Below are 27,838 nucleotides of genomic sequence, written 5' to 3' on the forward strand. Positions count from 1 at the left end.
TAAAAAGAAAGTTATTTATTATTGCAAAGCAAGCAGTTATTAAAGTTAAGATAAATTGATTCTCACCATGGGTTGGCTCCGCTGATGCAAGAAGCCTTTCCGAGGCCTCCTCCTCCTCTCAGAATGTTTGGAATGTCGGGTTGATCCTCCTCTCAGTCTCCATCTGAAACATAAAAAGGTTTATCTGGTTAGCAAAATTACAATGTAAGATATCTAACACAAGGTTACATGCAACGATTTCGACGCGTATTATTCTACGACCGCGTGCTCGGCGCTCGAACGCCGGCCGACCGACCTTGCATTCCAGCGCCGATAAACAAACACCGAGCCGCTCGCGTGATTTATCCTCTGTACTTTAACTCGCTTGTTACGCACCAGTAACATGTTACAAAAAGAATATTACATACTGAATATTATATTTGCTACATGATTACTCCGGAAAAGTAAATTAATATACACATAAATGAGGATATATCTTACTGTAAAGGAAAAACAGATGATCGTGATTGCTCTATGCGTATAAAGAGATGACGGGGGAAAGAATAATTAACGCCGAATTCCATCTTCGAGTCCACTGATTCTCTCGTTACGACGGAGCGTTTCTTACGTGCGTACCACTCGAGCGTCGGAAACAGAATGGAAGGGGGAACGGGCCGCCTAGGGCGCTCTACCCCCACTCCTCGCTCTCCTCATCCCGCGCCTACAGCTACTGTACGTAACGTGTTACCTGCGACGTCTTGCGTGCAAGTGAGCTGCTAGACGGCCGGAGACGGAATGGAGAGGGAACGGGCCAGCAGTTGCTAACCCGTACCGTCCCCGCTCCCCGCGCTCCCCGCGCCTACAGCCGTTGAGTCCCGAACCTACGTTACGAAAATCACGCGTCTCCTGCTTGCGCTTTAGCTGCTCGAATGCCGGGAACGGGAAAAAAAGGGAAATGGCTATCTGTCCCGCGGTATTCGTCCCGTCGGATAATTTTTTAACGTGCGTTTTTTTATTTATAAAGCACTATCATTTCAAATGTCGCCTTATAACTCACGCAATAAAATTGCCACATAAAATTATATTTTAGTCTTCTCGATGTTAATGATCGACTTTACGACGAGATCTGATGCTTCTTGACATTAAACTTTCTCGTGATATCGAGAGAATGATACCGAAACCCACGGAGTACGAATGTAAGACAACTCTCGGCGGGCAAAAGGGAAAGAATTGAATTATCCAAACTTATGCACATGCCACCACGTTTACACGATATATGAAAGTCGCGTGTGCAAAGCTCATGCCCGAGCGAGGCAAGCAATCGCGTTAAATCTCCGTGAAAAATCCAAAGGATATATATTCAAGAAGTTACGTCTTTTCTCGCGTCTTTTTCCGAGAAAAGGCGTTTAATTTTCATAAAGAACCTCAATTTATGGCACGTCCTAAATTCTGGTAGACGCTTTCGAACTTACAACAGTAAGTTTTACCTTTTAATTCCCCACGTGAGCAAAAGTTATATCCTGTTACGCCAATAATAAATACATATCCATCTCAAACGCCGCAGATGTAATCCTTTCAACGCGAGGCACTGCGAAAATTAACTTTTCGAATTATAATTAAAATGCACAAAATAATTTTCCCGATTAACAATATGAGATTAGACATTAAATAACAAATATCGCGTGCATATTTTAATGTCCCAAGTCGGCCATGAATGAAATAAGCATAAAAATCTCGACTCTCGTCGTTCACCGCGAGGGAACTGCGAGAAAGTTTCGCTTTAATCAGGCAAAATACATTTTTCCAACAACCTATCAGCTAATGCTCTTATACAAAATTTTTGTTGTCGATGAAGTCGGCCATCGTGACCGTCTTAAGGCCAGATATGAATATTGAAATTCTCATTATTCGCGTTGCCGCGGGCGACCAGTATAACTGATCCGCACTTTGGCCGACATAATTTAAAGTTTCTAAATTAACGAGTTAAATTATGGATATGTGCTCGGTCACTAGGCATCCCGTGCTGGCCAGTTAAACAGATAGATTGCAAAAGTCACGTCCCGTAAGACTCGTAGCAGATATCTTTATTTTACAGTGAACGCGTTATCGTTTTCTACCGCGATACGGAAACGGGAACTTCAAAAGTTATTTTGCTAGAAAAATATTGATAGACTATGACGGATAATGATAAATACGAAGAGCTAAAGTCATTAATTCGCGCTCACCGCCTGCGGCTGTTAAAATTCTCGAATATGTTACAATGGCTCAGATTGTAATATCAATATTGCAACTTTTCTGTGCGTTCAATTGAGAAATAAATTATTCCTAACTTTCGATTATCTGGAAATTCTGGAGAATTGTTCGGCTTCCGATAAGGTCGTTAGACGTTGGTAACAAATGAGACTGAATGTAGGTCGGGACACCGGGCCGGGTTCTTCATTTTTCAGTGCAGTTGGGAGGCGCTTAATATCATGAATCTCCCCAGCGTCGGACAAACAGGGACAGACGCGATTCTCCGCAATTAAACAAGCCGAAATGAATATGAAAAAGGGTGCTAACTGGAGCAAAGAAAAGTTTTCACGAAATGGCCACGGTGGCATGCCGGCCCCGATTTCAGAAATTACCCTCTTTGTAGACATACGAAATTAACTTCTAGTTATGTGAATAAGCTATCTTGATCCTCCTTCGCAATTAACAAATTTCGTGAAAAATTATAATAGATGGATAGTGACATTACGTAGTTCCGACAAACTCGATGTAATTCTCATTACTTCGAATAATATCCAAGAGAACGACTAATTTTTCGCAGAAAGTTTTCAAAAAATTCTACTGCAAAATTTTTCTACTGTTTAAACGAAAAAAAGAAAAGCAGACAGTAAATATTAATTCATTTATGTTTAATGCAAACTGATTTTAATTTCAAAAAAACTTAATTTTACAGTGAATATATTTCTTAAAAGAAAATTGATTTTTCAGAATATATTTTCTCAACACTCGTCGTTTGGAAAGCGTTACTTTCCCAGTAAACATAAACCTTATCTCGTAGCCGTTAACATGTGTGCAATGAAAATCGTGGGAGTTGATCCTCTGGTGTTGCTTTAAGGAAAATAACATATTCGCTTCTCTGCTACATGAGAAAATACGCGCTCTAGATGCAACCCGTAAATAAGCGAGAATGTAAAACTAGGTCGTATCATTTGCTGGAATTTTCCATAAATTATACAAAATTTAATGCATTAATATTAACGCGCTCCGTTTTATTTTTCTTTGTCATTTAGTATGTAATTTATGTAATATTGCACGTTGCATATACATATAACGGGGACACTGGCTCCTTCGTAACCGCGCCGCTCTTCGTTTCAGAACTGATCGTACGATAGTCAATGCCACCCACCCCCTTTCACCCCCTGGCAGAGTACTGTAATTGGTTTGTCGCAGCTTAACTAACTACCGGATAAAGTCACTAGTAACGCCAGCATTTAAGCGGAGCTTACCGCGATGAGGCGAGGCGAGATGTTTACTGCTAATTGCATGGCTTCGGACTTTCGATTTACCTGGATTTATGCCACGGACGTGAAAAGGCAGGGCGTTAAAAAATTTCTTTCCAATTGGTTTACGCGTCCATTTTTTAAAGAGAGAGATTGCTTGGAAAAATGGAAAATGACGAGAGGGTTTTTTTTTTTTTTTGTTTAATCCGACAGTAAAAAAAAAGTTTTTGAATAAATACCGAATCAATTTCTCTTAAAAGATATAAACTTCTTTTGCCCACTTTTGCGAGAGAGAGAGCGATGAATTTAAATACGTGAAGCTTGCAATAGAATTAATTTTTAGTAAAATAATAAATTCCATTTTAATTCACACTCAGGTTAAAAATAACTTGATAATTTAATACTTTTCAAAAATTAATAGTAAAGGCTTCTTACGCTAATTGCGAGTGCTTCGGTTCTCTTTTTTTCGTCCTGGATTTAAATAAGGAAAGAAATACTAGTCAGCGGTAACGAACGAAGGAAACAACGAATAGAATATACGATAACGCTGTAATATAAATAGTTGGCATCATGCCAGATGAGTTAATTGCTAGATCAGCAGTACCTCCGCTTGTTCACCGCGAGTTCTTGGCCGGCTAGCTAAATTTTTCTTGGCAGAAAGCACGCGTTTAAATTCGCAAGGTATTTCTGTTTAATGTACCTGGCGCGCGCGCGCGTTCAGATCTCATTTACGCGATTAAATCTCGCGCGTGGCACGCCATGAGAAATGTCGAGTTTTTTTTTTCTTTAAGGACAGCGTATATACGCGAGGTGCACGAGCAATCATCAGCGGCGAAAGAAACGGAAAACAATTCACCGCGATTGCGTTCGTCGACACGTCGCGCGAGTCACGCGAGAATTTTTTTTTCTCGCACGAGGAAGACGGGCAAGAATCGAGTTCCACCGAATGCTGAAAAGCTTCGGAGAAAATGGGCTCGCTACGTGAATTCGCGTGATTGTTAATTCGTTGAAGTCGCGTCGACGCGGCTCAAGCGATCGGGATTAGAACTCTAATTGTATCAAAATTACCGTGCAATCAACGGTGAGCAACGACGAATAACAACGCATTGACGTACAGGCCAGCTTGCTATACGTTTTATTACGTCCATGACTTCCCTCTTAGAATTCTCAGTTACATTTTTGTACGCGTCGGTCGAGCTTGCTTTCACTTTTTGCTCGCGGCACACATTCGATTTATGACATATCGACCGCAGACGTCGGTGTCACCTCCCTCGACCCGTCGTGACTCTCGTGGTCCCGAGAGGACTCGTTTGAGGGTCGACGATGAAGCAATTGAGGGTCCACGACAAGTCTGACATTGACGGTGCTCTTCCACCACCTGTACCACGGCGACACCTGGTCCTGAAGAAGGAGAGACAAATGTGAGCGAGCGGGGAATGCCGCCGGGGTCACGGCTGTTCCTTTCCCCGGCGATTTAAATTATCCGGGCAGTTTCAGTTGTCAGGGGCAAAGGGCAGTCCACTCGATAAATCAGGCTCGAGTGACGCGTCTCGAGTGCCCTCCGACGTGAAAAAGGGAGAGGGCGAGAGAGAGAGCGAGGCGCAATCGAAAGCGAGAGAAACGCGGATTCGGAAAGTGGCGCGTACTTGCGATTATTCTTAATTAAACACGACGTCCGACGATTTCGATTCAACTGCAGCGATTTACAGTGCGACGGGCCCGACGGTTTTATTTAAAACTTCGCCATTTTATTCTCCGCACGCAGAGTGCACTTTGCGCTTCAAAAGTGGTCGCAGGATCTTTTGCGAGGATTAACGAGGGCATTCGACGACGCGCGCGATTCGTTAGACCGCTTTCGGATATCCGGACGAAATATCGCGCATCAGACGAATCATTTCGCCCGCCCATTCTCATTTAGTATAGCCTCCGGTTTCAATAGTACAGCAGAGACGTTAAGCGGCATGAATAATTCTTCCCCGGATCGAAGGCGCGCACTTTGTTCCAGCCGGAATAATGTATTATAGATTCTAGTGGCTGATAAATCTTTCGATTTATCGACGACATTGATCTGTACCGTACCAGGAATACACGTACACTACGTGACTAGATTGCCGCATATACTACCAACTTGTACCGATACCGATACACAATAATAATTAGATTTTTATGCATAAGGCACAAATAATAATTTACAAAATAATACAATGAAACTTTTAATTGCAGTCGCTTCTTTAGAAAAGACCATTAGCAAATGAATAAAATATGCAAAAAAGCAATTGCCCAAATTAATTTTTGCGCTAAGAGTTAATTTTAACTCTTATTAGTTATAATAAAGAAAATTAATAGGATAATCTGATTCAGTTTCCCATATTTGCATGCGCAAACTTAACGATCTCCATATTCATGTTCAAGATGATGCCAATAACAATTAATTCAGAAACAGCTTTAGGGCTGGATAATCAAACACTCGACACTTACTGAGAGGTTGCATAGGTAATTAAGTATATGAATTTAACGAGCATTAGCAAGCATTTAGAACATATAAACAATTGCTATAAATACTCGGCGTAACCGTCGTGAACGGAACTCACGTTTAATTCACCGCGAAGTCATAAAGATTATCATCTTCATTTTACCGAGGGTAACGTAAACGAAAATTAACCATTAAGTAAAGTGTACGGTAAAATAAATGCTTGCCAGAAAAAAAACAAAAGTAAAAATTCACGAATTACATCACAATTTTCAGGTAGTGAACAAAAGCGTTAATGACTTTCCAATTACCAGTCGAATTTTTTTAAATGAAATAAAGAACGCCGTGAGCTAAATTACGAATAACTTGAAAAAACGCGCGATGTAATCTTTTACGAAGTGCACACGTGCGTATCTCCGGACGACAAGAACCTATTAGACGGACTTCCGGTTTGCTCACGTCACATCTCAACGTCGTACGTATTCTTTTTGTATCAGAGCATCGTGTATCCTTGCCGCTTTTCCGACGCAGAGTGCGATCTGACACATTTGTTCCGGGTCGCTTCCGCATGTTATATCCGCGCATTCGAGCGTTAGGACACCGTTCACCTGTTTCACCCTTGCACCGCGCCTTAATGCGTCTGCCTGGGGGACCCTATCTGGACCGGCGAGATCGCGTCGCATAAACGTAAACCGCGGCACGGCAAAGTCGTGCCGGATACGACGTAAAGCCGATGACCCGGAGGATGCATGCTGATGCAAGTTATCCCGAGCGCGTTACCAGTCAAAAGTTCGAATATTACGACTTTTATATCCCTACGACACGTGTATGTACGTATCTCGGCTGAATATGTTCTCCAAAAGATACTACGCGATAAATAACTCACGAGTTATTCAAAATATTCTTGACGTACAACCAGCCTGCAACCTTTCAGCAATGGATAATGCAGTCTAAACTAAGAAAAATGGCTATTGTTTCAAACTTGATGCGTCAATAGATATTAAGTTATAGGCATTTATGATACATGAACTGATTTACGCGTTCGACGTGTATGGATATTTACGCGTCTAACTCGTGATTTTTTTTTTCACTAAAAGCATATTTGGTCGTTCAAAAACATGGCTGTTGAATTTATATTTCAAATATTAATCTTTTTTTATTAGCAAATATAAAGCACGGTATCGTTTCCAAATTTGTGATATATGTACAACGATTGTTATGTGGCCCAATAATTTCGCTATTTCAGCTTTTGATGGACTAATGCGTGTCAATTTAATAAGATATTCATGTAACTACAATGAAACATTTCCAATACATCCAGTTAAAAAAATGCTAACATGGAACGTACCGTCATATTCATATCTTTGTTATATTACAATATTAATTAATTAAATATTTAATGAAACGATTTTAGTATTATATGTATAAGTTATTTATATACGGTATCTTCCGCCAAGCTAATTAATGCGTTCAATTCGATCGAATATTAAACAATAGAAGAGTTACACACGTATAAATAGGAAAACATTTGTCCTGATATAATTTATTTCAAAGAAATCAATAATATTAAGCCCCATTTTATTACGATATTGTTCTCTGAAATTAATGTTTATTGTAATTCAGTTCCGTCAAATACGATTTTCCCGGTGTTGCGCGATATTAAATTCATAGCCTAGAGAATAAATAAATCGGGAGTATAATTACCCTGCAAAGCAGGTAAACCGTGATGGCATAGCCTAATATCACGATGGTCAGAAAAAACCAAATCGCTCCACGCGTCCAGACTTTGGAAACCCCGATCTTTTTCCCCTCAATGATAAAGTACCGCATACCTGCAAAGTTACGGCGGATAACAAGTATGTTCTCAGTTTGGTGCGACAACAGTTTCGCAAAAGTCGCACGCTTATCGGACGGAACCGAGATTGTTTGAGGTTTCGTCATTTTGATAACATTTGAATTCCCTTTCGCAATATCGCGACGCTCTGCGACAACGTGACGTTATTTTCTCCACACTTTAAGTAGTTTTTAAATTCGAAAAATATACAAGCTAGTAGAAAATATCTATTAAACATTTTTATTTTATTTTTAATAAATTTAAATTAAAAAAATAAATATGTGACAGTGTAATATTTAAAACCGCGGTATTATTTTAAAGAAGTATTTATATATAATCTACAAATATTTTCAGATTTTATTCGATGAAATTACCAAATAGATCAGGCAAGTTCAAACCGAAATGTACACGGCGTAATATGCGACTATTTGCACTGAATAGCTTTCCGGATGTTCGCACTTGGCAGTTTATTAGCCTCGTTATAAACGGGCAACCGTCTCTGTTATACATATATGTATAAAAACAGCCACTCACCCAAAAGGCATATTGCGGTTAATCCCACCGTAACGATGGTGAGTAACGTTAAGATGAGCAGGTCTGATTCTATATTCCTACGATTTCGCGGATGGCTGATCCATATCCTCAGAGATTCTGGCCTAAAGGTACCCATAAAAATGTTAACTATGCTACCGGGTGCGGCCGTTAAGATAAAAGCTCGAAAAAATTTATTTTCGAAGAACGCGATAGCACGAGAAACAAAATACTTGTCCGCGAACCATAACGCGATGTTACACGCGATGTTATATAAGTGTGTATAAATTTAGCGAACGCGACATTCTCAAACAAATCATAGACACAATATAATTTGTTAATACGGAAATCAATATGCAAAACGTCGCGGTTTGTCATTGATTTCTGGAGCAATTTACACGCCATTTCGCGATGTTCAAATTAACTTTAAATTGCAACCCAATCGATTCGCAATAATAAAGAAACAAATTGCACGGGGGAAAAATAAAAAGGCAAAAGGAGTATGATCGAGATCAGTTCATCGCAAAAAGAAGAATAATGGGGCGTGATAGCGAAAAACAAAATAAGAAAATGTGCCGGTTTGCGAGATTGAAATACATTTCAGATGCTTGAATTGCACTCGACTTGAAAGCGCGCCGTTCCTCGCTAACCCGATAAATGTAATGCTCACCATCGATAACGAGGCGTCTCCACGGCATTGAAGTAGTATCGGCACAATTCGCAGTAAGTTCGGCACGACTGATTCAACCATCGTTCCAGGCAGGACAAGTGCACGTAAGCCAGCGTGCCCTTGCACCTGGAAGAGACACGCCTGTATCGCATTGCGAGTTCGCAAAGTACAATCGTAACGCATACGAAAGAATGCTACGTGATTTTTATCGCGGGGAAGAAAAAAAAAAAAAAAAGAGCGACAAGAAAGAAACGTAATGACGATTACGTACTTCTTTTGCGGAAAGCGGAATTTTATTTGTGTTGCTCAAAGTCGTAGAAACTCGATGAATTGAGTCTAGACAGCAATCCAAGATGGGATTGCAAGGGATAGAAACTAAGTGGCTTCGTTGATTCTTTCGCTGCGCACTCGAATACATTCGCTCAGCTGTTTCCGAGCAAATGTAATAGATGTAGTAATGCCGATGCTGGACTTTTAAAATTCGCATTCAGCCCCTTTGTATGTAAGGCATGCATTTATAATTTAAATACAGCCTTTATAAAATAATTTAAATATACAAGATTAATAATTTTTTAATCGAAATGCGATCGTTGAATTGACAATTAATTAACGTATTGCATGCCAATTGCATTCATACTGTAACACTACCTTCGCATGAGTATTCGTTAAACTAAAATTATACGAGAGCATTATTATTGCGTTCTACAAGATCCTGCCGTACAGAAAATAATTTATCCATTTATTCGCGTTCGCATCGTCGAGAAAATGCATTCCGCAATCGGGAATATAAGAAAAATAAGTTATATTCGATCCCTCATTATTCTCTGCCGCTCGAAACCGAATACCCACGGCCTCAAAGTAATATTCGGATTAGAATGGATCCCCGTAACTTCAAGAATTATGAAGGCGAGCGCGTAGAAGAGATTTGCACCGGGGCCGCGCTCTCTCATTTCGCACGTTCCCGCTGCGTTTCCATGTACTTCTTCAAGAGTTGTGTGTCCTTAATCGCCGGAACACGTTCCTCGAACTATTCACTCATTTACGCCTTTCTACCGTCTCTCGGTAACGCCGGTTCGTAAATGAGAAAGGCAAAGGGTAAAAGAGAAGCGAAAGAGAAGTCTCCATCCCTCCCCTGCCTATAACGCCCCGTCCCTCGTCCCTTCTTAGCACGATTCTCCATCTCGCAGCCAACGTGAGAATTATGCGACTACGTGAGGTCGATTTCGGTGCCGAGGTAGAATATACTTCATTCGGCGATAGAGTCACGACGTTTCGCTTTGTCAGCCGTGTTAAACGACCGCTGTTCGCCGGGTAATCTCGTTATTATAAACAGCACCGGCAACTATCACGACATGCTTCTCGCTTCCTACGCATCCTACATCTGCGATGTGTGCAAGCGCGCAAATTAGTTCGAACGAGATACGGAAGTCAGTAAACCCGAGGTGTACTGCTGCAGCACAATATAGCGATTCCGAATACAAGTTTATGCGTTAGAGTCTCGTTAAGGTGGTATCACGCTCGCGCGTACATCTTGTTAAGCGAAGGAAATAAAGGGGAGAAAAGCACCGACGAAACGCAACATATTTAACGCGCGCAGGGTTCTCCGATTATTTCAACTCTTCAATCCGAGGAAAATGTTGCGGCTTTCGTCTGAGAAAATTATTTCCTAACGGTGAAAAATATGCGGAAGAAACGACGCGGCGGAGGAAATACTTTCTTTCATATGATTTGCCTGCCCCGTGGCTCACCGGCGTGAGCTATAAACTTTTCCCTTTGGCAACGCCATGGTATACACGGGCGATGATTATCCCGCGCGTCCGGCGAAAACAGTTATCGTCCGATGAAATTTATACCGCTCTTCTTTCGCCGCGGAGCCGCGTTATGACATCAGTTTTGCGATTGTTCCAGCGAACAATGCGCGGTATGCAGCAGAATTCAGAATACTCCGTCAGCGTCGAGTGCGATATAAGGAACGATATTAAACGAGAAATAATTCGCGAGCAACCGCTGGAAAAGTTGCCGGCGCTGCGCGCTCGGAAAAATTTCAGCCCAACTTCCGATAATGAAAAACATTTTAAACAATCTATTATCTATCCGCCTTGATCCCTCGCCGACATTTTTCAAGCGCGGTAACTGCTCGCGCGGTAGCTTCATTTTTCAACTAATAACTGCGTGCAGAAAGTTCCCGCAAGCGCGCGGGGGCGCAAACAAGATGCGTGAGAGATAGGGCGATAAGCAAAGACGGATGAGATTAATATCTACCCGATAAGAATCTCGCCCCACGTTTCCCCCGAGGGGAATCGGCCGAGGGTAAGAAAATAGATTTGCTTGCCCGAGGTAAGGGAAAAGTAAAATCAAACATTTGTATTCTCGAATGTGGGGACGCGCGTGCATTTGGCGACGGGATCCGGAGAAGTTGTACAGATGTTTCCGCCGCGACGGGCACCACTCCGCTTTACGCCCGTAAATAATCGGCCGCATCAAAATGCGCGATGATTTATGCGCCGAGTCGGCCAGATTTCTCGCCGGATACGCCGGTATCGCCGCGCGCTCGCCATCTAATGTTGCCGTGGTAACACGAAAAGAAGTGGGTCACGAGATATAAACGTAGCACGTAATCGAGAATTCTCACGAGGTCCTCGTGAATTAAGCCCCTACGAGCAAAGAGGCGCAGACTCGAGTCGTTAAGCCGACGGGCGGTACGAATGTCCCTCCGCAAAAACGATAAGAACACAATCTTACCGAAACGTTAAATAAAATAATCGCGGAGCCCGGCGGCAACGTAAACGTGAGCACGTCCTAAAATCAAGAGACAAAATCTAATTAGGTCGTCGTCCGGTTTTTTTTTTTTTTTTCCTTTCTCTCTTTTCCCTTTGCCTTTAAGAAGCCGTAAAAGACGTCGCTCGCGACTACGAGAAAATAGAATTATGATTAGTCACTTGGAAACGTTCATTTTAGAGTCGGTCTTTCCCTCTCGCGGAGACTCATCGGGATTTTACCCTGTAAAATTACTTAACTCTGTGACATATAAATTCGAACGCATGACAGACAGTAACAGTTTCCAAGTGATGAATCAACTGAAGACATTCCGAATGTCCCCAGCTTCCAGAGTATACTAACGGCTAATCCCCCGTGATATTTTACGATGATTGGACGGCGCGAGATGATCATCGCTTAATTGAGCTCCGGAACTAATTAATTAGCGCCCGTCTTCCGTCTCGTATCTTAAATGAAATTAGCATTTGTCGCGTTACACGACGTACGTTAAAAGAGACGGTAAAAAACAGGCGATTGAGTGTCAAAGCAATTAAAATGCTCTCGTCTGCACCTTTGTCGTAACCTGCGTCTTACGTTATTTTGTACTTAATTATTAATCGACTATCTGTACAACATCATCGCAACTTAACTAAGCGATCTCCCAGCTTTGGAACATCTAATAACAACTAACTACAAACTATCTCACATTAAAGTTTATTTAAAGTAAAAACCATTGAAATTAGCTTGAAATGAAGGCTCGCTCAATCTACACTTATTTTAAGACTTTACTTTGTTAAGTAAATTCAAAACTAGCGAAATTTACAGAACTCTCGATCCCCTATATACACCGTTACATTTCGACGCCGAAAATACTGCTCTAATTCGAGCGCCTGTAACCATTCTAATTGTTACAACGTTGTCGAGAATCATTGTAAAATACTGGGAAAAAAGTCGAGTTTTTATTACGCACTTTTACCAAACCAAGTTGTAGCTTACGTTTTAGCGTGTATTAACCACGAAACTATAATTGCCAGAAAACATGACGTGTACGCGGGTCTATTCTGTATTTTTCATATATGCCATTTTTTAGTAAAAGAAAAAAAAAATATTTTATCATATATCGTTTAAACTTTAAACGCATTAATAGAAATATCCGAAGCTGAATTCGCAGGATTTAAATATCGCGATGTTCCGCCATTAATACGTAAGCACTTCCCGTTCCGGTGAGCACCACATTTTTCTCGAATCCTATTAAGTATGAAAGATGGGACGTTCGTAAGATGGCGGAATTCTGTCCTAAATCCCGGACCGTAGCTGTACGGATGATACATATCGTTTTGCCGTGACAATAAAGTTCTCCAAATCGTAAGCGTGTAACTGCATTCTTTCAGAACGCATATAACAAATTGCGCTAGATATATTTATAAAATTGTGCATGTATATAAAAGAAAAAATATTATTTAATTTAACAATACTAGCAAAAAAAAAAAAAAAAAAAAAAAAAATAAAGATACTTTAAATCTCAGACCTGCTGTAATTATTTTCCGACCAAGTCATCGCATCGCGTACATGTATAATTGGCGGTACTACCGAAACGAGACCGATTCTTTCGCGTTCGCCCATTATTAAAATATATTTTATTACATCGCGCCATTGTTCCGTTAAAACTCTCGAAGTTCCCGAAATTTCGCTCGTCTATGCAGTATTGGATTCGATCAAGTTGTGATAGAGCGGGTGTGCATTTACCTACAAGGGGAAATAAGCGGTTCCTTCGCCGTGTTCGTGTGACATATTCGGCAAACGCTGGACCCAACCGAGATCAGGCTGCGGGTAAGCCGATGCTGTTGTCCAACGACCCCCGGAGACACTTGCTGCGTGTCGCGGCCATTTAAATTGCAGGCCGAGCCCTCGGGAGCCATGGCCGATGGCGGCATCGGCATGCTGCTCTCGTGATCCAAGTTAACTGTGGAACCAGCCAGAGAGAAGGACACACACCGCGCGGTGCATATGCATGATCCACCACGTACTCGCGCTTATTTACACCCCATTCGCCGCACCGCACCGGTCGGCTTTAAGCGTCTATTTTCTATACGAACCGATCGGAAATCTGATAATAGTTCGCGCCAGTGGTTGCCAACCCACAAGCTCCCGTGAAGCTTCTATCCAATTATTGTTCGGCTGTACACCTCCGAATTTAGCGAGACAAAAGCTCAATTGTACGCGACCGTGGGATTCTCATATATTCAACGGAGAGGACTTTAAAGGGAGATAGTATTTACGGTTAAGAGTAGATAAAAGAAATTGCTGATTGTGAAAACATAATTTAAATTCTCCTTTTTAAAGATAAACTTCATCAGAAAAGCTCGTCCGGTGCATTGAATCAATACTACTACATTAAACGAAACGATGATTATATGACTGAAAATCGATATTCTATCCATCGTTTGAAATTAAAAAAATTTTTTTTTCTCTATAATATTTATTCCTTTTATATTTTTATAATATTTCCTGAAGTGTAAAATAAAATTAATAATGTTTTGTTCGTATTGCTCGATTGATTTGAAGAGAAAGTTGTACATAAAAGTGCATATACATGAGCGATCAGAAGAGAAGTTCCCGCATTCATTTATTCACTATTCGGATCTAAATCGAATTTATTTGAAGTTTTATCGTGAAATCTGTCGGCGGTTTATTGAACGGTAAAGTTGGCATTAGCGAACATGTCGATGCACTGACTTTAAAAGTTCAAGCATTACAGTAATGAGATAATCGGATATCTAATAGAAACTTTATTTTCTCCATTACAAAACCCATTGATTCGTTAAATGTCCAAACGATGTAACAGGACTCATCAATTATTTAAATTTCCCTATATAGCTTTCATTTACATCAAAAGTCGCGTACCCTTGAAATTGTTAAAATTTCACATGCTCTAATTATAAATTTCACACATTAAACATCACTAATATTAACTAATTACAATTTTAACAATGAGAATATTACTATCGCTCAATGAATTTAATAGGTTAAATAGCATATCAGAAGATTAATATATAAATTATAGTTCGTTATTAACGTTACTAAAAGGTTACATTCGTACCTAAACTGAACTTTGTTAATTATTTTTCTGTATTTTCTTCTCTGTAATTAAAGAGTCAATAATGACTTCGACATAATCGCTTTGCCTTTCTATCCCACCCGAAAACTGATCAAACCGATCATTTCATAAAAGTATCGTCGAATTTTCTCCGCGAGATACGTTTAATTCTCGCGAATTCGAATACGCCCGGGGATGCCGAGTGAGTGAAAATTTATATCATGCCCGGGTGCTCTCTTCTCTAACGAGGCGCAATCTCTCGAGCTCTTTGATACGAGGAAGTAGATGCTCCCAAGTTTTTCCGTGACAATGGGACCGAACTTTAAACGAAGTCCTCGCCGGCTGCGGCAATATTCTAGATGAAGAATGCAAGCCGTAGCGACGTCGCGACAGGCAAAACCTACCTACTTGCGTTTCCGACATCGCGAAAGTTTCCGTCGCGATACATAACCAACAATTTCCCGTGAAAGGAAGTCGTGCACACCGCGCTGAGTCCTCCGAAGTCCTTCCGATCCCGAAATTGGAGTGGAGCTTATTTTTTATGTAACGCGACACCGCGAATGCAAATGGGGAGCCGACCTTCTACGTCGGCGAAAGCAACTTTTACTCTATCCGAAGGGTACCGATACATCGAACACGCAATAATAATTTAGCTCGTTTTCCACTGTCACTTTTTTATCTCTTTAACGAAGTTAACCGCAGGAGAATAAAAATAACGCTTGATCGAGAGTCTGTGATTTTCGATTCTGCGGTCAGAAAAAATAATTTACTACATTATTTGACAGAGTCGGAAATTTAGCACGAGATTACGAAACTCCAGATTTATTTCACCCCGCGTTTATATTGCGTTAAGATTTTTCATTTTATATACATTTCGAAACGCTTTACGAGATTGATCCTTGTTTTTTTTTATTTTTTTATTTAATCTTTGGGATTAGATCATAAGCAAAATGCAAAATGCGTATAGATGTCGTGAAAGCGGTTGCACGTTGGTTCAAAAATAAAATAATACTGCGATGAAACATTAGCTGTAAAATTGAACGCAAACTCCAGTGCGTTTGAAATCAAAGCTGGATTCTTGTTGTCGAACGAGTGAAAATGCATTTGAAACGCAAAATAAAAAATTTCCGCGCGCGCTGGTACGCACTTCAATTTCGCCTTTCGTACGTAAACACTCGGTCTGTACAGTCTGCTAGCGGTTTTTTATTGGATCTCGAAACGAGATTCCTTTAAAGGAAAAAATACAGTTTTCGAATGAAAGTTGGGAGCATCGTTAGTTAATTTAAAAGCCCATCCATTTATGCAAATTTATTAAATTATATACCATTTTTTTCATTATATGTATACACGCTACATAAGAAAATTAGCAACTAAATATTTTTTAATATATCTACATAGTATATTCCTCCAGATAAATATTAATTAAATAAGAGAGGATTTATTGCTGGCTAAAAGAGCTAGACCTTCTAAAAATGTCTTGGTTTGGCAAAACTGCACAGAATGAAGCATTGCAAATATTTTATAAAATATGAATCTTTTATCAGCATTTAATATGACCTCAGGTAGCGTCTTTAAAGGACTTGCATATTTTGCCTATTCCAAATTGAGATCTGGAGAAGAATGTCCCGAGATCATGGCCCCGTCATAAGATTATGAAGATTAATTAACTGCAGAAACTATGCTGTGCGCCAACGTCACTAAATTGAATCTCAGGCGGGTTCCTGATTTATGGCGCCACTGCATCGAAACTTTTTCCCGCGAAACGCCTGGATTTGCATCGCATTAAGATTCACGGTCTATCATTCACGGAGAAAAAGAGCCTGCCGTTTGTACTTAACTTCTTCCAACAGGCGCTCTTCGAAGACAATTTCGACTTTTTTTAATTTTGTCTGGTCAGAAAAGTCGTGTCTCTTGTTTTAAAAAATAAATAAAACGTTTAAGATCAAATATCGCGATACTACTTAACTGCACGAAATTTTAGCTGGGTTCAATTATTAATTCTTACCAGGAACATTTATCCGCAAAATATAACGCACGCTCAAATATTGCTGTCGTCGTCAATGTATCAGAAGTTTTAATTAGAGATCACGCGACAGGTCTATCAACAATAGAACTATGAACAACATTAATTGGATTTGCGATGCTACGATTTATTAAATTTCATTATACGATTTAATTACCGTAATATGGTAATAATGTGGCTATTAATTACTTTTCACGTCCGTTATAGACTAATGCGATACTCTAGTTCAATTTAATGAATGAAGCTTCGATGAAATACAAATGGAATAATTTACGAGGGGAAGTGTTGCGGTGATTAATTCGTGTATACGTTGCTTAACAAGGGATACGTGTAAAATCGCTTTCAATTACAATAAACTTCGAGAGTTTCATATGAGAAAATTGTTTCCAATATAATAGGTGCTCGGTGAATGTTTGAACGATCGATCCCTTCAGATCACCGCTCTTTAATCATTTTAATATACATATATGTAAGTTCTGCCGTTTACTTTAAACGTTCTAATTCGCTATAATATTACTTTCTTTTTTTTTCTTTGAATCTCGATATAATATCGCATAACAGTACGTGATGCTTCGGTAATGGAGATGCATCCATTAAACTGACCGTTCTTCATCGATCCGAGAAGATGGATGTGGCGGTATTAAAGCAAAGACACTTCTATTAGGCGAGCTTTTTTGTTGATCAAAGGTTAATATTGGATAAAAAAATATATAATCTACTTTATGTATTTCTATTTTTTTTTTTACCGATTCGCAGATTAATACAACGATATTTCTAATTTGCAATACTGTGTCATTTATGTCTGTTCAAAATTAATTACTAAAAATTTTATCTAATCCATGATTCATTCGAGAACTGTGAAATAAATAAATTTAGAACCCCAAAAGATCCAAATAACGCCAGTATCTCTTTTATAAATTTATCTATCTCGATAACAGCATCGGTTGTTCTAATTTTATCTTCAGGATGAGCAAAAACCGCCGGCAAAAAATTCTGACGTTACTACAGAGTCGTTCCAATAGTTTATTTAAAGAAGACTTAGGGATATATATACTAAGGATTGTATACAGTAAAAAAAAAAAGCTAACTGTGAAAATAAAATGCTCCAATAACTCAAATCTTTTCAATGTTACTAAAGAACGCTTGTTAATCGGGAAATAATGATAAAAAAAAGTTATTCTTAATTGGAAACGCTTTATATCATTATGCACGTGTACGTGTGTGTTAAATACCGGATCATTAACTATTTAATTAGCACGCTACAAACGCACGGGACTTAATAAACCATTTTATGCGCCGCGCTCTCCATTCACCGCTCATAAAATGTGAAGCGAATAACAATGCAGTGTCACTTTCATTGTTATTGCTTGAAAAATAGTCGGCGTTTGTCTTCATTTTACACGATAGTACGCCGGCGTACCCTCGTACGTCTCTATAAAGATCGAAGATCTGAAAACGAAGATTTCCACGTTTTGTAGCCGCCTTCCATTGTGCGACCCCGTCGTCTTTTCTCCGCCGGCACTCAACGACATGCCGCTGCACCGACTGCATTTACCCGGCATCGCGAGATATAACAGTTCGACCGAAGATTCCGTCGCGGAGAACTTTAAACCCTCTCGCAATCTGGATTTTGTTTTTGGCGCCGGCCCGTGCACACGACACACCGGGGAACCGCGGAAGTTTTCCGTCCGCGAGACGCCACCCGTGAATTTTCTTCCCCGACGCAAATTCACCCCTCACCGGCGACGCGCATTGACAGAAAAACAAGTGCATTTTTCGTGATTCCGTTTGTTCCCGTAACTTAACGCTCTGCGCGAGACACGCTATACATTTTGAACGAACGAACATGTCGGAAGGGAAGACCGCACTAAATTAAAAAAAAAAAAAAAAAGAAAAAAAAGGGACGCGAGACAACATGTGCCTGTTGCAATTATTTTCAGATAACAATTAAAATAAATGATCTGCAATGTGGAATTTGTAAATTCACATCGTTAAAATGTTAAAACTTAAAGCTATTGATAATAAAAATGTATATAATGCGACGGCAACATTTTCGTTTATTATTTATGCCGAAGTTTAATTTCGGAAGAGATTATTCTTCATGCGCGGAAAAAAATGGCACGACCCGGGAAACGAAAAGTGGAACTGACATTTCTCAACTACAGAAAACTACGAAACACTCTCTATATACGCATGCTCTCAACTAAACGATTTCTCTTAATTTCGCGAGGCGACGCCCGTAAATAGAAAGCAAACAAACGGATAACAGTCTCGTCGCGGGCCGTCGGGCGAATTTAACGATGGGGCGCCACGCGAGTGGATATGTTAACTAGATTTTTCGCTTTTTTCCCGCTTGTTGTTTTGCGCCAGTGTGAAGCGTACATCGGTTAACTAGATTCTTCGCAATTTGCAAAAATAGAGCGATGCAAATAAAATGTAATCGTAATGGGCAGCAGGAAAAACCAATGTTTGACAAAAAAAAAAAAAAAATTAGGAAGGAAATGCAAGCAATGTAAACATGCATTTACAAATATTCTCGAATATGAATTAATGCAATAAAAATATTCGCTCGGTTATCTAAGAGACATTTTCCATGTTTGCAATAATTAAAAAGATAAGATTAATGTAATTTAATAATATATAAACATAAATTAAATAATATAGTTAATGGCAAATAACTCATTGAATCATTAAAGCTGATGTAATTTAAGAGCAATATTTTTACAAGTATATTCATGATCGATTTTCGTTTTTTTTTCTTTTTTTTTTGACGTAAAGAGAAAACCGCTTTAAATTTATGACGCCTATCTTTTTTATTACCGTGTTTACGCGCACGTGCGATGCATTTATAGCATCGATGTGTAAAAAATAACATTTATTAAAGTCATAAAAAAATCAATACGTTATGCAATACATAACGTTCGCATGGAGGTTAGGTTTTTTCAATGTCCAATATAGCAATGTAAGAAGAGAAGCTTCAATAAATAATTTTATCGATATAATGACGATAAATATCAACTAAGTGTTTCGCACACTATCATGTATCTGCATTTTCTCGTGATAAAGGTTTTATAAATGAAAATTTAACGTTGACTCTACGAAAAATATCACGTATAAGATAAATTTTTCCTTCGAAATAACGTACTAAGATATTCTCCTTGATATTTTTCGCCGCTCAATGTTGTGCTCCTTCGTCTAGTTTCGCACGGACAAAGTATGATGATCGAACAACTGGACGGGGAGAATAGGGAGAGACACGTTTTATTTTTAGAACAGCTCGAGTCTCTGCTCGAAGCTTGGCCGCGAGAATCAAAACAAACACGTCCTGCCGGTCAACGACGAACCGAACGTACAGAATAAAAAAACGAGATAAAAGTCTTCCTGGACTGTCTTCTTTGCTAGCAAACTAGTACTCGAATATACTCTCGAAATCTAAGCGCAATATAAATATGAATTAATTTCCGAAAGCGATAATTATCTAGAGCCTTTCGTGCAAAAAATCTTTTTAAATTAAAAATTCTCGCTTTCCACTAGCGCGTGCACGGACATTATTATTTTCGATGAAAGAGATAACAAAGAATTTATATATTTAATTTTCAATGAGCGGCCAGATAACATGCATAATGATAATACCGTGCTGGAAATTTATTGGCACTCGCGAACTGCAATTGGGTTCCGGCTCCCTGTATCCCCTTTTATTTCGAGAAACGTCAGTTGATAAAACGAGGGAAAAATTAACGATCGACCTATATCAACTTTAAATCAGATATCGAGCCGTGCGCTGGAAAGCAAGCATAAGAGGAATTTATATTAGTGCTTGTGGGAAGAGTTCGGATGATCCGTGGTGCTCAATCGCGATTTAACGTCTCCGTACCTTCGTTAATCATTATTAACGAGCAAAACTTCGCGAAGAGTTCGATTTAATTAAATTCAGAACATACGCATGTTGAAAAAAAAATTAATTAAAAATAAACACAAATATATTATTAGATTTTTCATAAAAAGGTCCGAGTACGAATGTTCGCATATTACGAACTTAAGATTTCAAAATAAAAATTCTATAAACCTTCCGTAAATTGTCGTACCGAGTTATCATAATGTTATCAAATAGCCAGGAGCTTCAACCGATTATGTAAGAGGCAAATGAGAGAGAGAGAGAGAGAGAGAGAGAGAGAGAGAGAGAGAGAGAGAGAGAGAGAGAGAGAGAGAGAGAGAGAGGAGACAGAACTATAAACCGAGAATAACGCGACTGCTTTATCTTACGCGACACTAAACTACAGATTCGCTCGCAGTAAACTATATTTAAACAGCCATTTTGCGCATTTATTTGCATAGCGCGATGCAGATAATAATAAAAATTCGCCGCCGGGTGATCCCGAGTTCTCTCAGGCGCAGTTGAATACTGCGATAAAAATAAAAAGAAATAAAAAAAAAAAAGAAAAAGGATCCAAGGAACGGTATGATTACGCAATTCACGCGTAAAACGCCGTCACGGGCGTAAAAAGGAAGTCCCGCGGGAGCGCTGAGAGCTACTGACGCGTCCGCTGCGAGATCATAATTCATTGCGGGTGTACGTGCGCGAGACGTATTGTGAATACCTTAGATAGTTCACTTCATTTCGCCCCCGTCGCTTTATCACTAAATATTACCGGACTTACGACGCGGGGGCCGCGCTCTCTCGCCCGTGCGATTCACAGCGATTTCATTGTCCGCGTTCCGCAGCCTTTTACACTCATCAACATTATTACACGGATGTGCGCAATTTCGCCCGGCGTTCGCGAGCGGCGAATCCTCAGCAAATGGGAAATAACACGCGGCTGTCGAGTAAATAACGTACGACAAGATGTCTTGAGTCCGCCGACCGGAAGTACCGCGCTAGACGGAACTAGGAGAAACAGCAGTCATTCGCTGAGAAGTATTACGTCGTAGAAATTTCGTATAATCTTATTTTGTCACTCTACTCCCATTTTCTATCTCGCACCATAGCCGAAACTTGATTTAAAACGTCTGATTTTCGAAAATTAAATGCTTCGTTAATCTACATTGATTTTCTTGCCGGCGGACTTTGATTTTGCTGGCACCAAGTTTGAATCTACTGAATTGTCTACTTGTCAAAGGAATGCCTTATAGCGCGATTAGTCACGTTGCACGTTGCGCAGGTTATATGAGAGAAGCAAAACGTACAACGCAGGTTCCTATTATTGGAGAAAACTGAAGTTAACTGTAACTTCAGTGGGTAACTTCAGCATGGGACTCCTATTTGCTAACCCTTTGTCGACCCTATTTGCCAACCCCAATGTTCAATATTAGACGCCTCGTTAATGAAGTATCGAGTTAAATATTTACGAAGACAACATTCACGGTGTATCAGCCGGATGATAGGATTTCACTCATTTACCCTCGTAAGGTATAATTCATCACGTAAACGTGTACGTTCTTAACCCTGCTGATCCCTTTAGATTTATGTCACACGTTCAATTATATTTAACTGTCTGTTATTAAATACATATTAATAAATCAAAGTAAAGATTTTATTAAATCTTAAAAAAATATTTAAAAGTAAATTTAAACTTGAATAAAATCGTTAAAAAAAAAAAAAAATTTACATTGCAATTTGTAATTTCGTATCGTTGCATATTTTACTATTTTTTAAGAAAAAAAATCAGCGCCAGATTTTTTTATGCTCATGGCGTTTCGAATAATTCAAACTCACGCGATGATAGTGTCAATTCATTGCTGTAACAGCGGCTCGCTTGTCTCGCCTGCGTTGACGTCGGAACGTTGGAACACGTACGAATAAAGAGCGTCTACATCGCGGAGATACGAGAACTTGGCGCAATTTCGCGAACAGGTACCGAGGCGGGTTTTCAGGGTGTCGTGTTTAGTAGCGATAAATTTCGGGGTTTGTACCTAGAGACGGCCAGCTGCACACACGCACGCGCGTGCATATACGTGCACGCTATCGGTACGACCGTTACAAAGGCATCGCGAGAGCAATGCGACACAAATTTTCCGTCGCAGAAACTTACGAGAGCATATTTAAGATGTTCCCCGCGCGTTCTCCTAATCTCCCCAATTTTCATTAGCGCCGCGTAATCCTTATCAGGAAACTCGTTTTTCATCCTTTTAACTCGATCCTCAAGTAATTCATTGCTAATCGCGAATCCTTGTAACAGCGCAAAGTACCTACGAATCTCCCGTGTCGTAAAATAATGAAAATAATCGAAAGAAAGATTGCAAGTAAAGTAAAAACAGAAGAAAAAAAAAATCAGGACGCTACTTAGCTGAGCATTAAGTTCGGAAATGGGTCGAATTTTAATTACGTGAATATATCGGGCCGATGCATCGCGATTTACTTTCCAAGACTTCGCGGGAGCATATCTGCAAAGACATCCGTTCGCGAATGTGCGGCGTAACGACAGTAGGAATGTCGCTCGATTTCGTACACGATAGCACGCGAGTTAACATACTCGATGTGAACTGCGAACGAGCAAGATCTTGTACATAACTGAGATAATTGCGTTACGAGTTTAACCGTCCTAACGAGAATAGCGCTAACGATTTCTCGTCGGAGTTTGCACGGCGCTCCTCATTACGTGGCGAACGCGATGTGTCCTTTTAAGCGGCGCGTCCCTCAGGTGCATTCGCATCCCTCACGCCCTTTCTCGCTCCCTCTTTCCCTGCTCGCAAGATCCGCGTAAAAGCACGCGGAGCTTCTGCCGCACGGGACAAAGCGAAGTCAAGAAAGATGTCAGAATAGCGTTTCCGCGCTTTAATCCGCAACGCGCCGCGGGCTCGTTTCCTAGCGAGCGTACGGATCAACAAAAGCGGCGTTTCAGGCATTTACGGCGCCGAGACGGGGAGAGAGAAAACCCGAGGAGGAGCAGGATCTCATAGAGGTTTTGCGGCGTTCCGCGAGATAAACGCGTCGAGAATAATGTCCGCCACCTTTACCGTCGCTCGCAATACATTCCACGGTAAATTCGTATACGTTGTCTTTCATTCGTGCGATGTGAATAGAAAAAAAAGGGGAGGGAGAAAGAATTGGACGAGCATTTTTGATACGGTTAGAGCTACCTCAACTTGGACGCTACGAGATTCCTACATAAGCGGGACCGAGAAATATTCGCGGCACTTCCAATTAAAAAAAAAGAAACCAAAGACTACTGAATGCAGGAATATATTTCTAAGCGGATAATGTTATAAAATAAGATTTAAAAGCGGAAGAAAAATATCTAACTCTGCATAAAATTCATGAGTGAGAAAAGTTTCCACAAAACTTTGCGCGGGACTCAATATCGAGAGAATTATGTATTTCGAAATGAATTCAGATGGAAAAAAAAAGAAGTAGATTGGAATTTAATAATTATCATATTATAATTATCTTAATATTTTTAAAATTAAAGAAACGATTAATCCCACCCAGACATTCGCAGGACAGCATTAATTACCGTCGGGGAAAAAGGTGCGAGCTCGCGCGATGCGATCGCAAACTTTTCGCGGCGGTGGGGGAGAGAGAAAAAAATACATATACATATATTCACATCGTTATAACTTTTCCTCGACCGGTGGCGCATAACCGTTCGTTATCGGCGCCGATGCGCCCGAAATTTGGCGCGCGGCCAAATTCGCGAGAAATTTGCGAGAATTTCGCTGGCAAATTGAAAGAACGCGGCCGCGCGTGAATAGCGCGGGAAAAATCGCGCGGGACGGAAAATGCGGGTAAATTTTCGGAGGCGCGGGCACGATTGGCGCGCGGCAGCACGGCCGCGCGATCCCTCTCAATTTAATATAACTGCTTTATGGGGACATTCGAAACGTATGACTTCATATACCGGGGATACGCGCGCGAGCAATTACAATCGCAATCGCTGCGCGCCGGGATGCCGCCGCAAATTATTTTCGCCCCGGCGCATGAATCACGGCGCGCCGGGTAGCGTCCGACGCGCGCAATCATGTCAAAATAAAATTTCGCCCCTCGCTGCCGTAGCCGCCGCTCGCGTAATACACCGCGTGGGCTAATTAGCGATAACCATAATACATCGACCCGGGCGACTCGTCGGATCGTAACTGCGTCCCGCTTTTGTCCCGAGTTTAACGAAGTTATCGTCGAGATACGGACGGTCGCGCGGCGAAATTCGGTGGAGGGAAGGACGTAAAAAAAAAAAAAAGTTTGACGATTATCGACAATTTGCCGGTTTCGATTTTCCGCTAACGACGTTAAATCGCGGCGCGGAACGAACGTTGCGAAATGCTTTCGCATTACTGACCGTCGTTATCAAGCTGGGTTATAAGCAAGTGCCGATAGCCGGTTTTTCAGCTGAAAGGGACAATCGTTTTGTAATAAAATACGGGAGCGTGAATTTTGTAATGGGATGTCTTGTTATTCGCGCGTGGCGCTCGGCGATGCTGAAATACCGCGAAGTCGAGTAATTAAAATTTAATTAAAGCGAGCGGCTCAGGCGCGCACGGATTCGTATTTACGCGCTAATATATATTTTTTTTGTGAGATTTTAGGGTCGATTTTTATTAATAAAAATAGACGCGTAATTTCTCCGCCGATTTTCCCGATTTTCTCGCGTGATAAATATGACTTCGAGAAGTGGCCGCCTCTCATTAAAAATCCGCGTCCAAGTTGCGCTGAAGTATTTATGCCCGAGGCAATAAGAATCGCAATCCAACGAATTATGAGAAAGAGAGAAATGGACCGTTACTTGTCGAGACGTCGCGCGAGATCAGACTAATATCCAAGAAGACGAAGATCTCGCGTAAAAAAGAATCACTCGTGAAAAAGAAGCTCGCAAATATTAAAAAAAAAGAAGAAAAAAAAAGAAAAAAAAACATTGCGTCAGAAACTTCAGCAGCGTCGAAGTTAATTAAAAATTGCAGCAACGTTTCACGAGTTTATCCCGTTAATTGGCATAAAGTTGAAAAAAAAATTTCCTTGACGATAGACTTGCGCGAATCCGATTCTCGTTATCATCTTCGATAATTTATACGCGCATTGTCGAGAGAAAATCATACACCGCGCGAGAAGATACATTCTGATAAAATTCTGATAAAAAAAAAAAGAAAAAAAAAGGAGAGTAAATCGCAATAATTATCACGACCCTGCGACGTCGCGCGAGACAATAAATCGTCGGTAACGAACAAGTAGATCGCCACTGATCGAGGAATATGCAAATGAGATAAGGAAGAGCAGAAAGCACTCACCGGTGGATGTTAATATCATCTTGTTCTTTCGCTAACCCGCTAAATCCGCTAACCCGTCCTTCCGCTAACCCGCTGAATCCGCTAACCCGTCCTTCCGCAAACTCCTGTGACGGACGAATCGCCTATGACGTCAGATTCGCAAGGCACTGAGCTAATTATCGCACGCCTTAATTAGCCGTCACTTCATTGCACTCGCGATACCCCTCGGGCGTAAATAATAGATATTCGCGCTCTCGCGATCTCCACTGAAGCTCGCGACATCGCCGACCCGGATCCCGGTGACCAAAAGTACGATCACAAAATGGCGGCGCGTCGTTTCCCCGCGCGTCGTTCCCCCCTCCCGCGCGACGCTTCTCTACGCGTAATTTTACTGCGTGACTCCGATCTGCGAACGGCTCCGGCAGCCACGGAATGCTCAGCTTTCGACAAGCTCTCGGAGAGCCTCACCATGCCCCGCACGATTATCGCGAGACGAATATCGAAAGAGAAGTACGAAAGTCTTTTTTGGTTACCCGGTAGGAAGCCGGCTCGCGACGCGAACGCTTCTTTCGAGCGGGGATTATTACGATCGTCCGGACGCTTCCGTGGACGTGGTTTACGGGTTTTCGAGAGAAGAATACGAGGGCATGGCATCGCGCGATCTGAGCTTCGATGCGAAACAACCGCCGTACTAACCGGCCCGGAAATGACACGACGCGATGTCAATACCTCACGGTGGCCGATCTCGTACTGACTGTTGGGTCAGACTGCTGCGATTTTGTTTCTTGAAATGAGGTGCGAGTGGTGGGGGAAAGGGTTGGAGAAGCAAATGCTCCGGGATCGGCTCGAGGCTCAAGGCCAAGCGCGTGAATCAAAACAAATGCATTAGAAAGCTAGCAAGTCGAGTTAAAATAAAATCTGAAATAAAACTTTCGCTTTGCCGTCTTTTTTCTCTCTCGCTCACGCGGAAGGAAATATCTACGTATGTCCGGAGATAAAAAGAGAAAGTGAGATAAATGTGAAAGACATGTTAAATTATATTAAATAAATAAACTTCTCGCATACGTGTCTTAATTAATTTTGCTGATTTGCCCGTATTATTTCGTATAACACCGAGTTCAAACAATTTCCGTATTTCAATTAAGACTGCAAATTCGAATAATGTAATGTCCGAAGTAATTAATTTATAACGCTTGATTATTCAAATACAAACGCTGAAATTATCCAAATAATTCCAAACATGAAAAATTATATGTATAAATTAAAATTTAAATTATTAAATATTAAACACACAAAGCCGATTGTAAAACAAAGTGTAAAATATATTAAAATTATAATTAATACAAAATAAACATACCTACAATTGTTGTTCATTAAATTCTTTGCGTAGAATAAAATCTGAATTGTTTAGAAATAATTCGATAATTTAATAAATTAATAAATCTCATTAGCTCAAATGGGAAATAATAAAAATTTTCAATTTAATACAGCCAAATTAATATTAAAAATTACTTAGCGCATTAATTTAAATTAAAATACTGGACAACGATTGCTTTCAATATCCAGCGCAATTTAATATTAAATATAAAAGAAAATTTCAGCGAATAATTCGAATTACCGAGCCGGAGTCGGGTGGTTATACTAATCGCTTACGATTTTCTCGCGGGCGCGGCGGCGATTTCGTCGTGAGATGAGAAGCTTCGAAACTGAGTTTCGTGTCCGATATACGGCCCGGAGAGCCGGATTTCGCGAGTGATCGTCGCGCGCGGTGTCGGTCGGCACGTAGAGTCGCGATCG

At 40.6% G+C, this 27,838-nt stretch overlaps 2 protein-coding genes and 1 long non-coding RNA gene across 5 annotated transcripts in view; 1 reads left to right on the forward strand and 2 right to left on the reverse strand.

Annotated features, from left to right (window-relative positions):
• LOC139106554 (uncharacterized) overlaps window positions 1–847 on the reverse strand; it is a 206,444-nt gene extending 205,597 nt beyond the window's left edge. Inside the window, exon 1 of the long non-coding RNA XR_011546382.1 lies at window positions 67–847. This is a non-coding gene — a long non-coding RNA (uncharacterized lncRNA). The remainder of the gene's footprint in view (window positions 1–66) is intronic.
• The window catches only part of Dpr1 (defective proboscis extension response 1), a 251,820-nt gene that overhangs the window by 90,244 nt on the left and 133,738 nt on the right, over window positions 1–27,838 (forward strand). The window lies entirely within an intron of this gene.
• On the reverse strand, window positions 6,954–9,201 carry LOC139106656 (uncharacterized). Its single transcript, XM_070663597.1, has 3 exons — window positions 8,973–9,201; window positions 8,280–8,427; window positions 6,954–7,917 (listed from the first exon to the last, which is right to left on the reverse strand). Exons 1-3 carry the CDS (start codon window positions 9,122–9,124, stop codon window positions 7,603–7,605), a joined length of 615 nt encoding a protein of 204 aa, XP_070519698.1. The 5' UTR covers window positions 9,125–9,201; the 3' UTR covers window positions 6,954–7,602.

Source organism: Cardiocondyla obscurior, linkage group LG11, assembly GCF_019399895.1.
Source record: "Cardiocondyla obscurior isolate alpha-2009 linkage group LG11, Cobs3.1, whole genome shotgun sequence".
NCBI lineage: Eukaryota > Metazoa > Arthropoda > Insecta > Hymenoptera > Formicidae > Cardiocondyla > Cardiocondyla obscurior.

Bases quoted from the DNA above. Each gene is read 5' to 3' on its own strand.
- LOC139106656 (XM_070663597.1), bottom strand. From the start codon at position 9,124: ATGCGATACAGGCGTGTCTCTTCCAGGTGCAAGGGCACGCTGGCTTAC. The intron at 8,428-8,972 runs GTGAGCATTACA...GGGTACCTTTAG, and splicing joins GAGACGCCTCGTTATCGATG to GCCAGAATCTCTGAGGATAT. The intron at 7,918-8,279 runs GTATAACAGAGA...GTTGTCGCAGAG, and splicing joins GGCTGTTTTTATACATATAT to CGTCGCGATATTGCGAAAGG.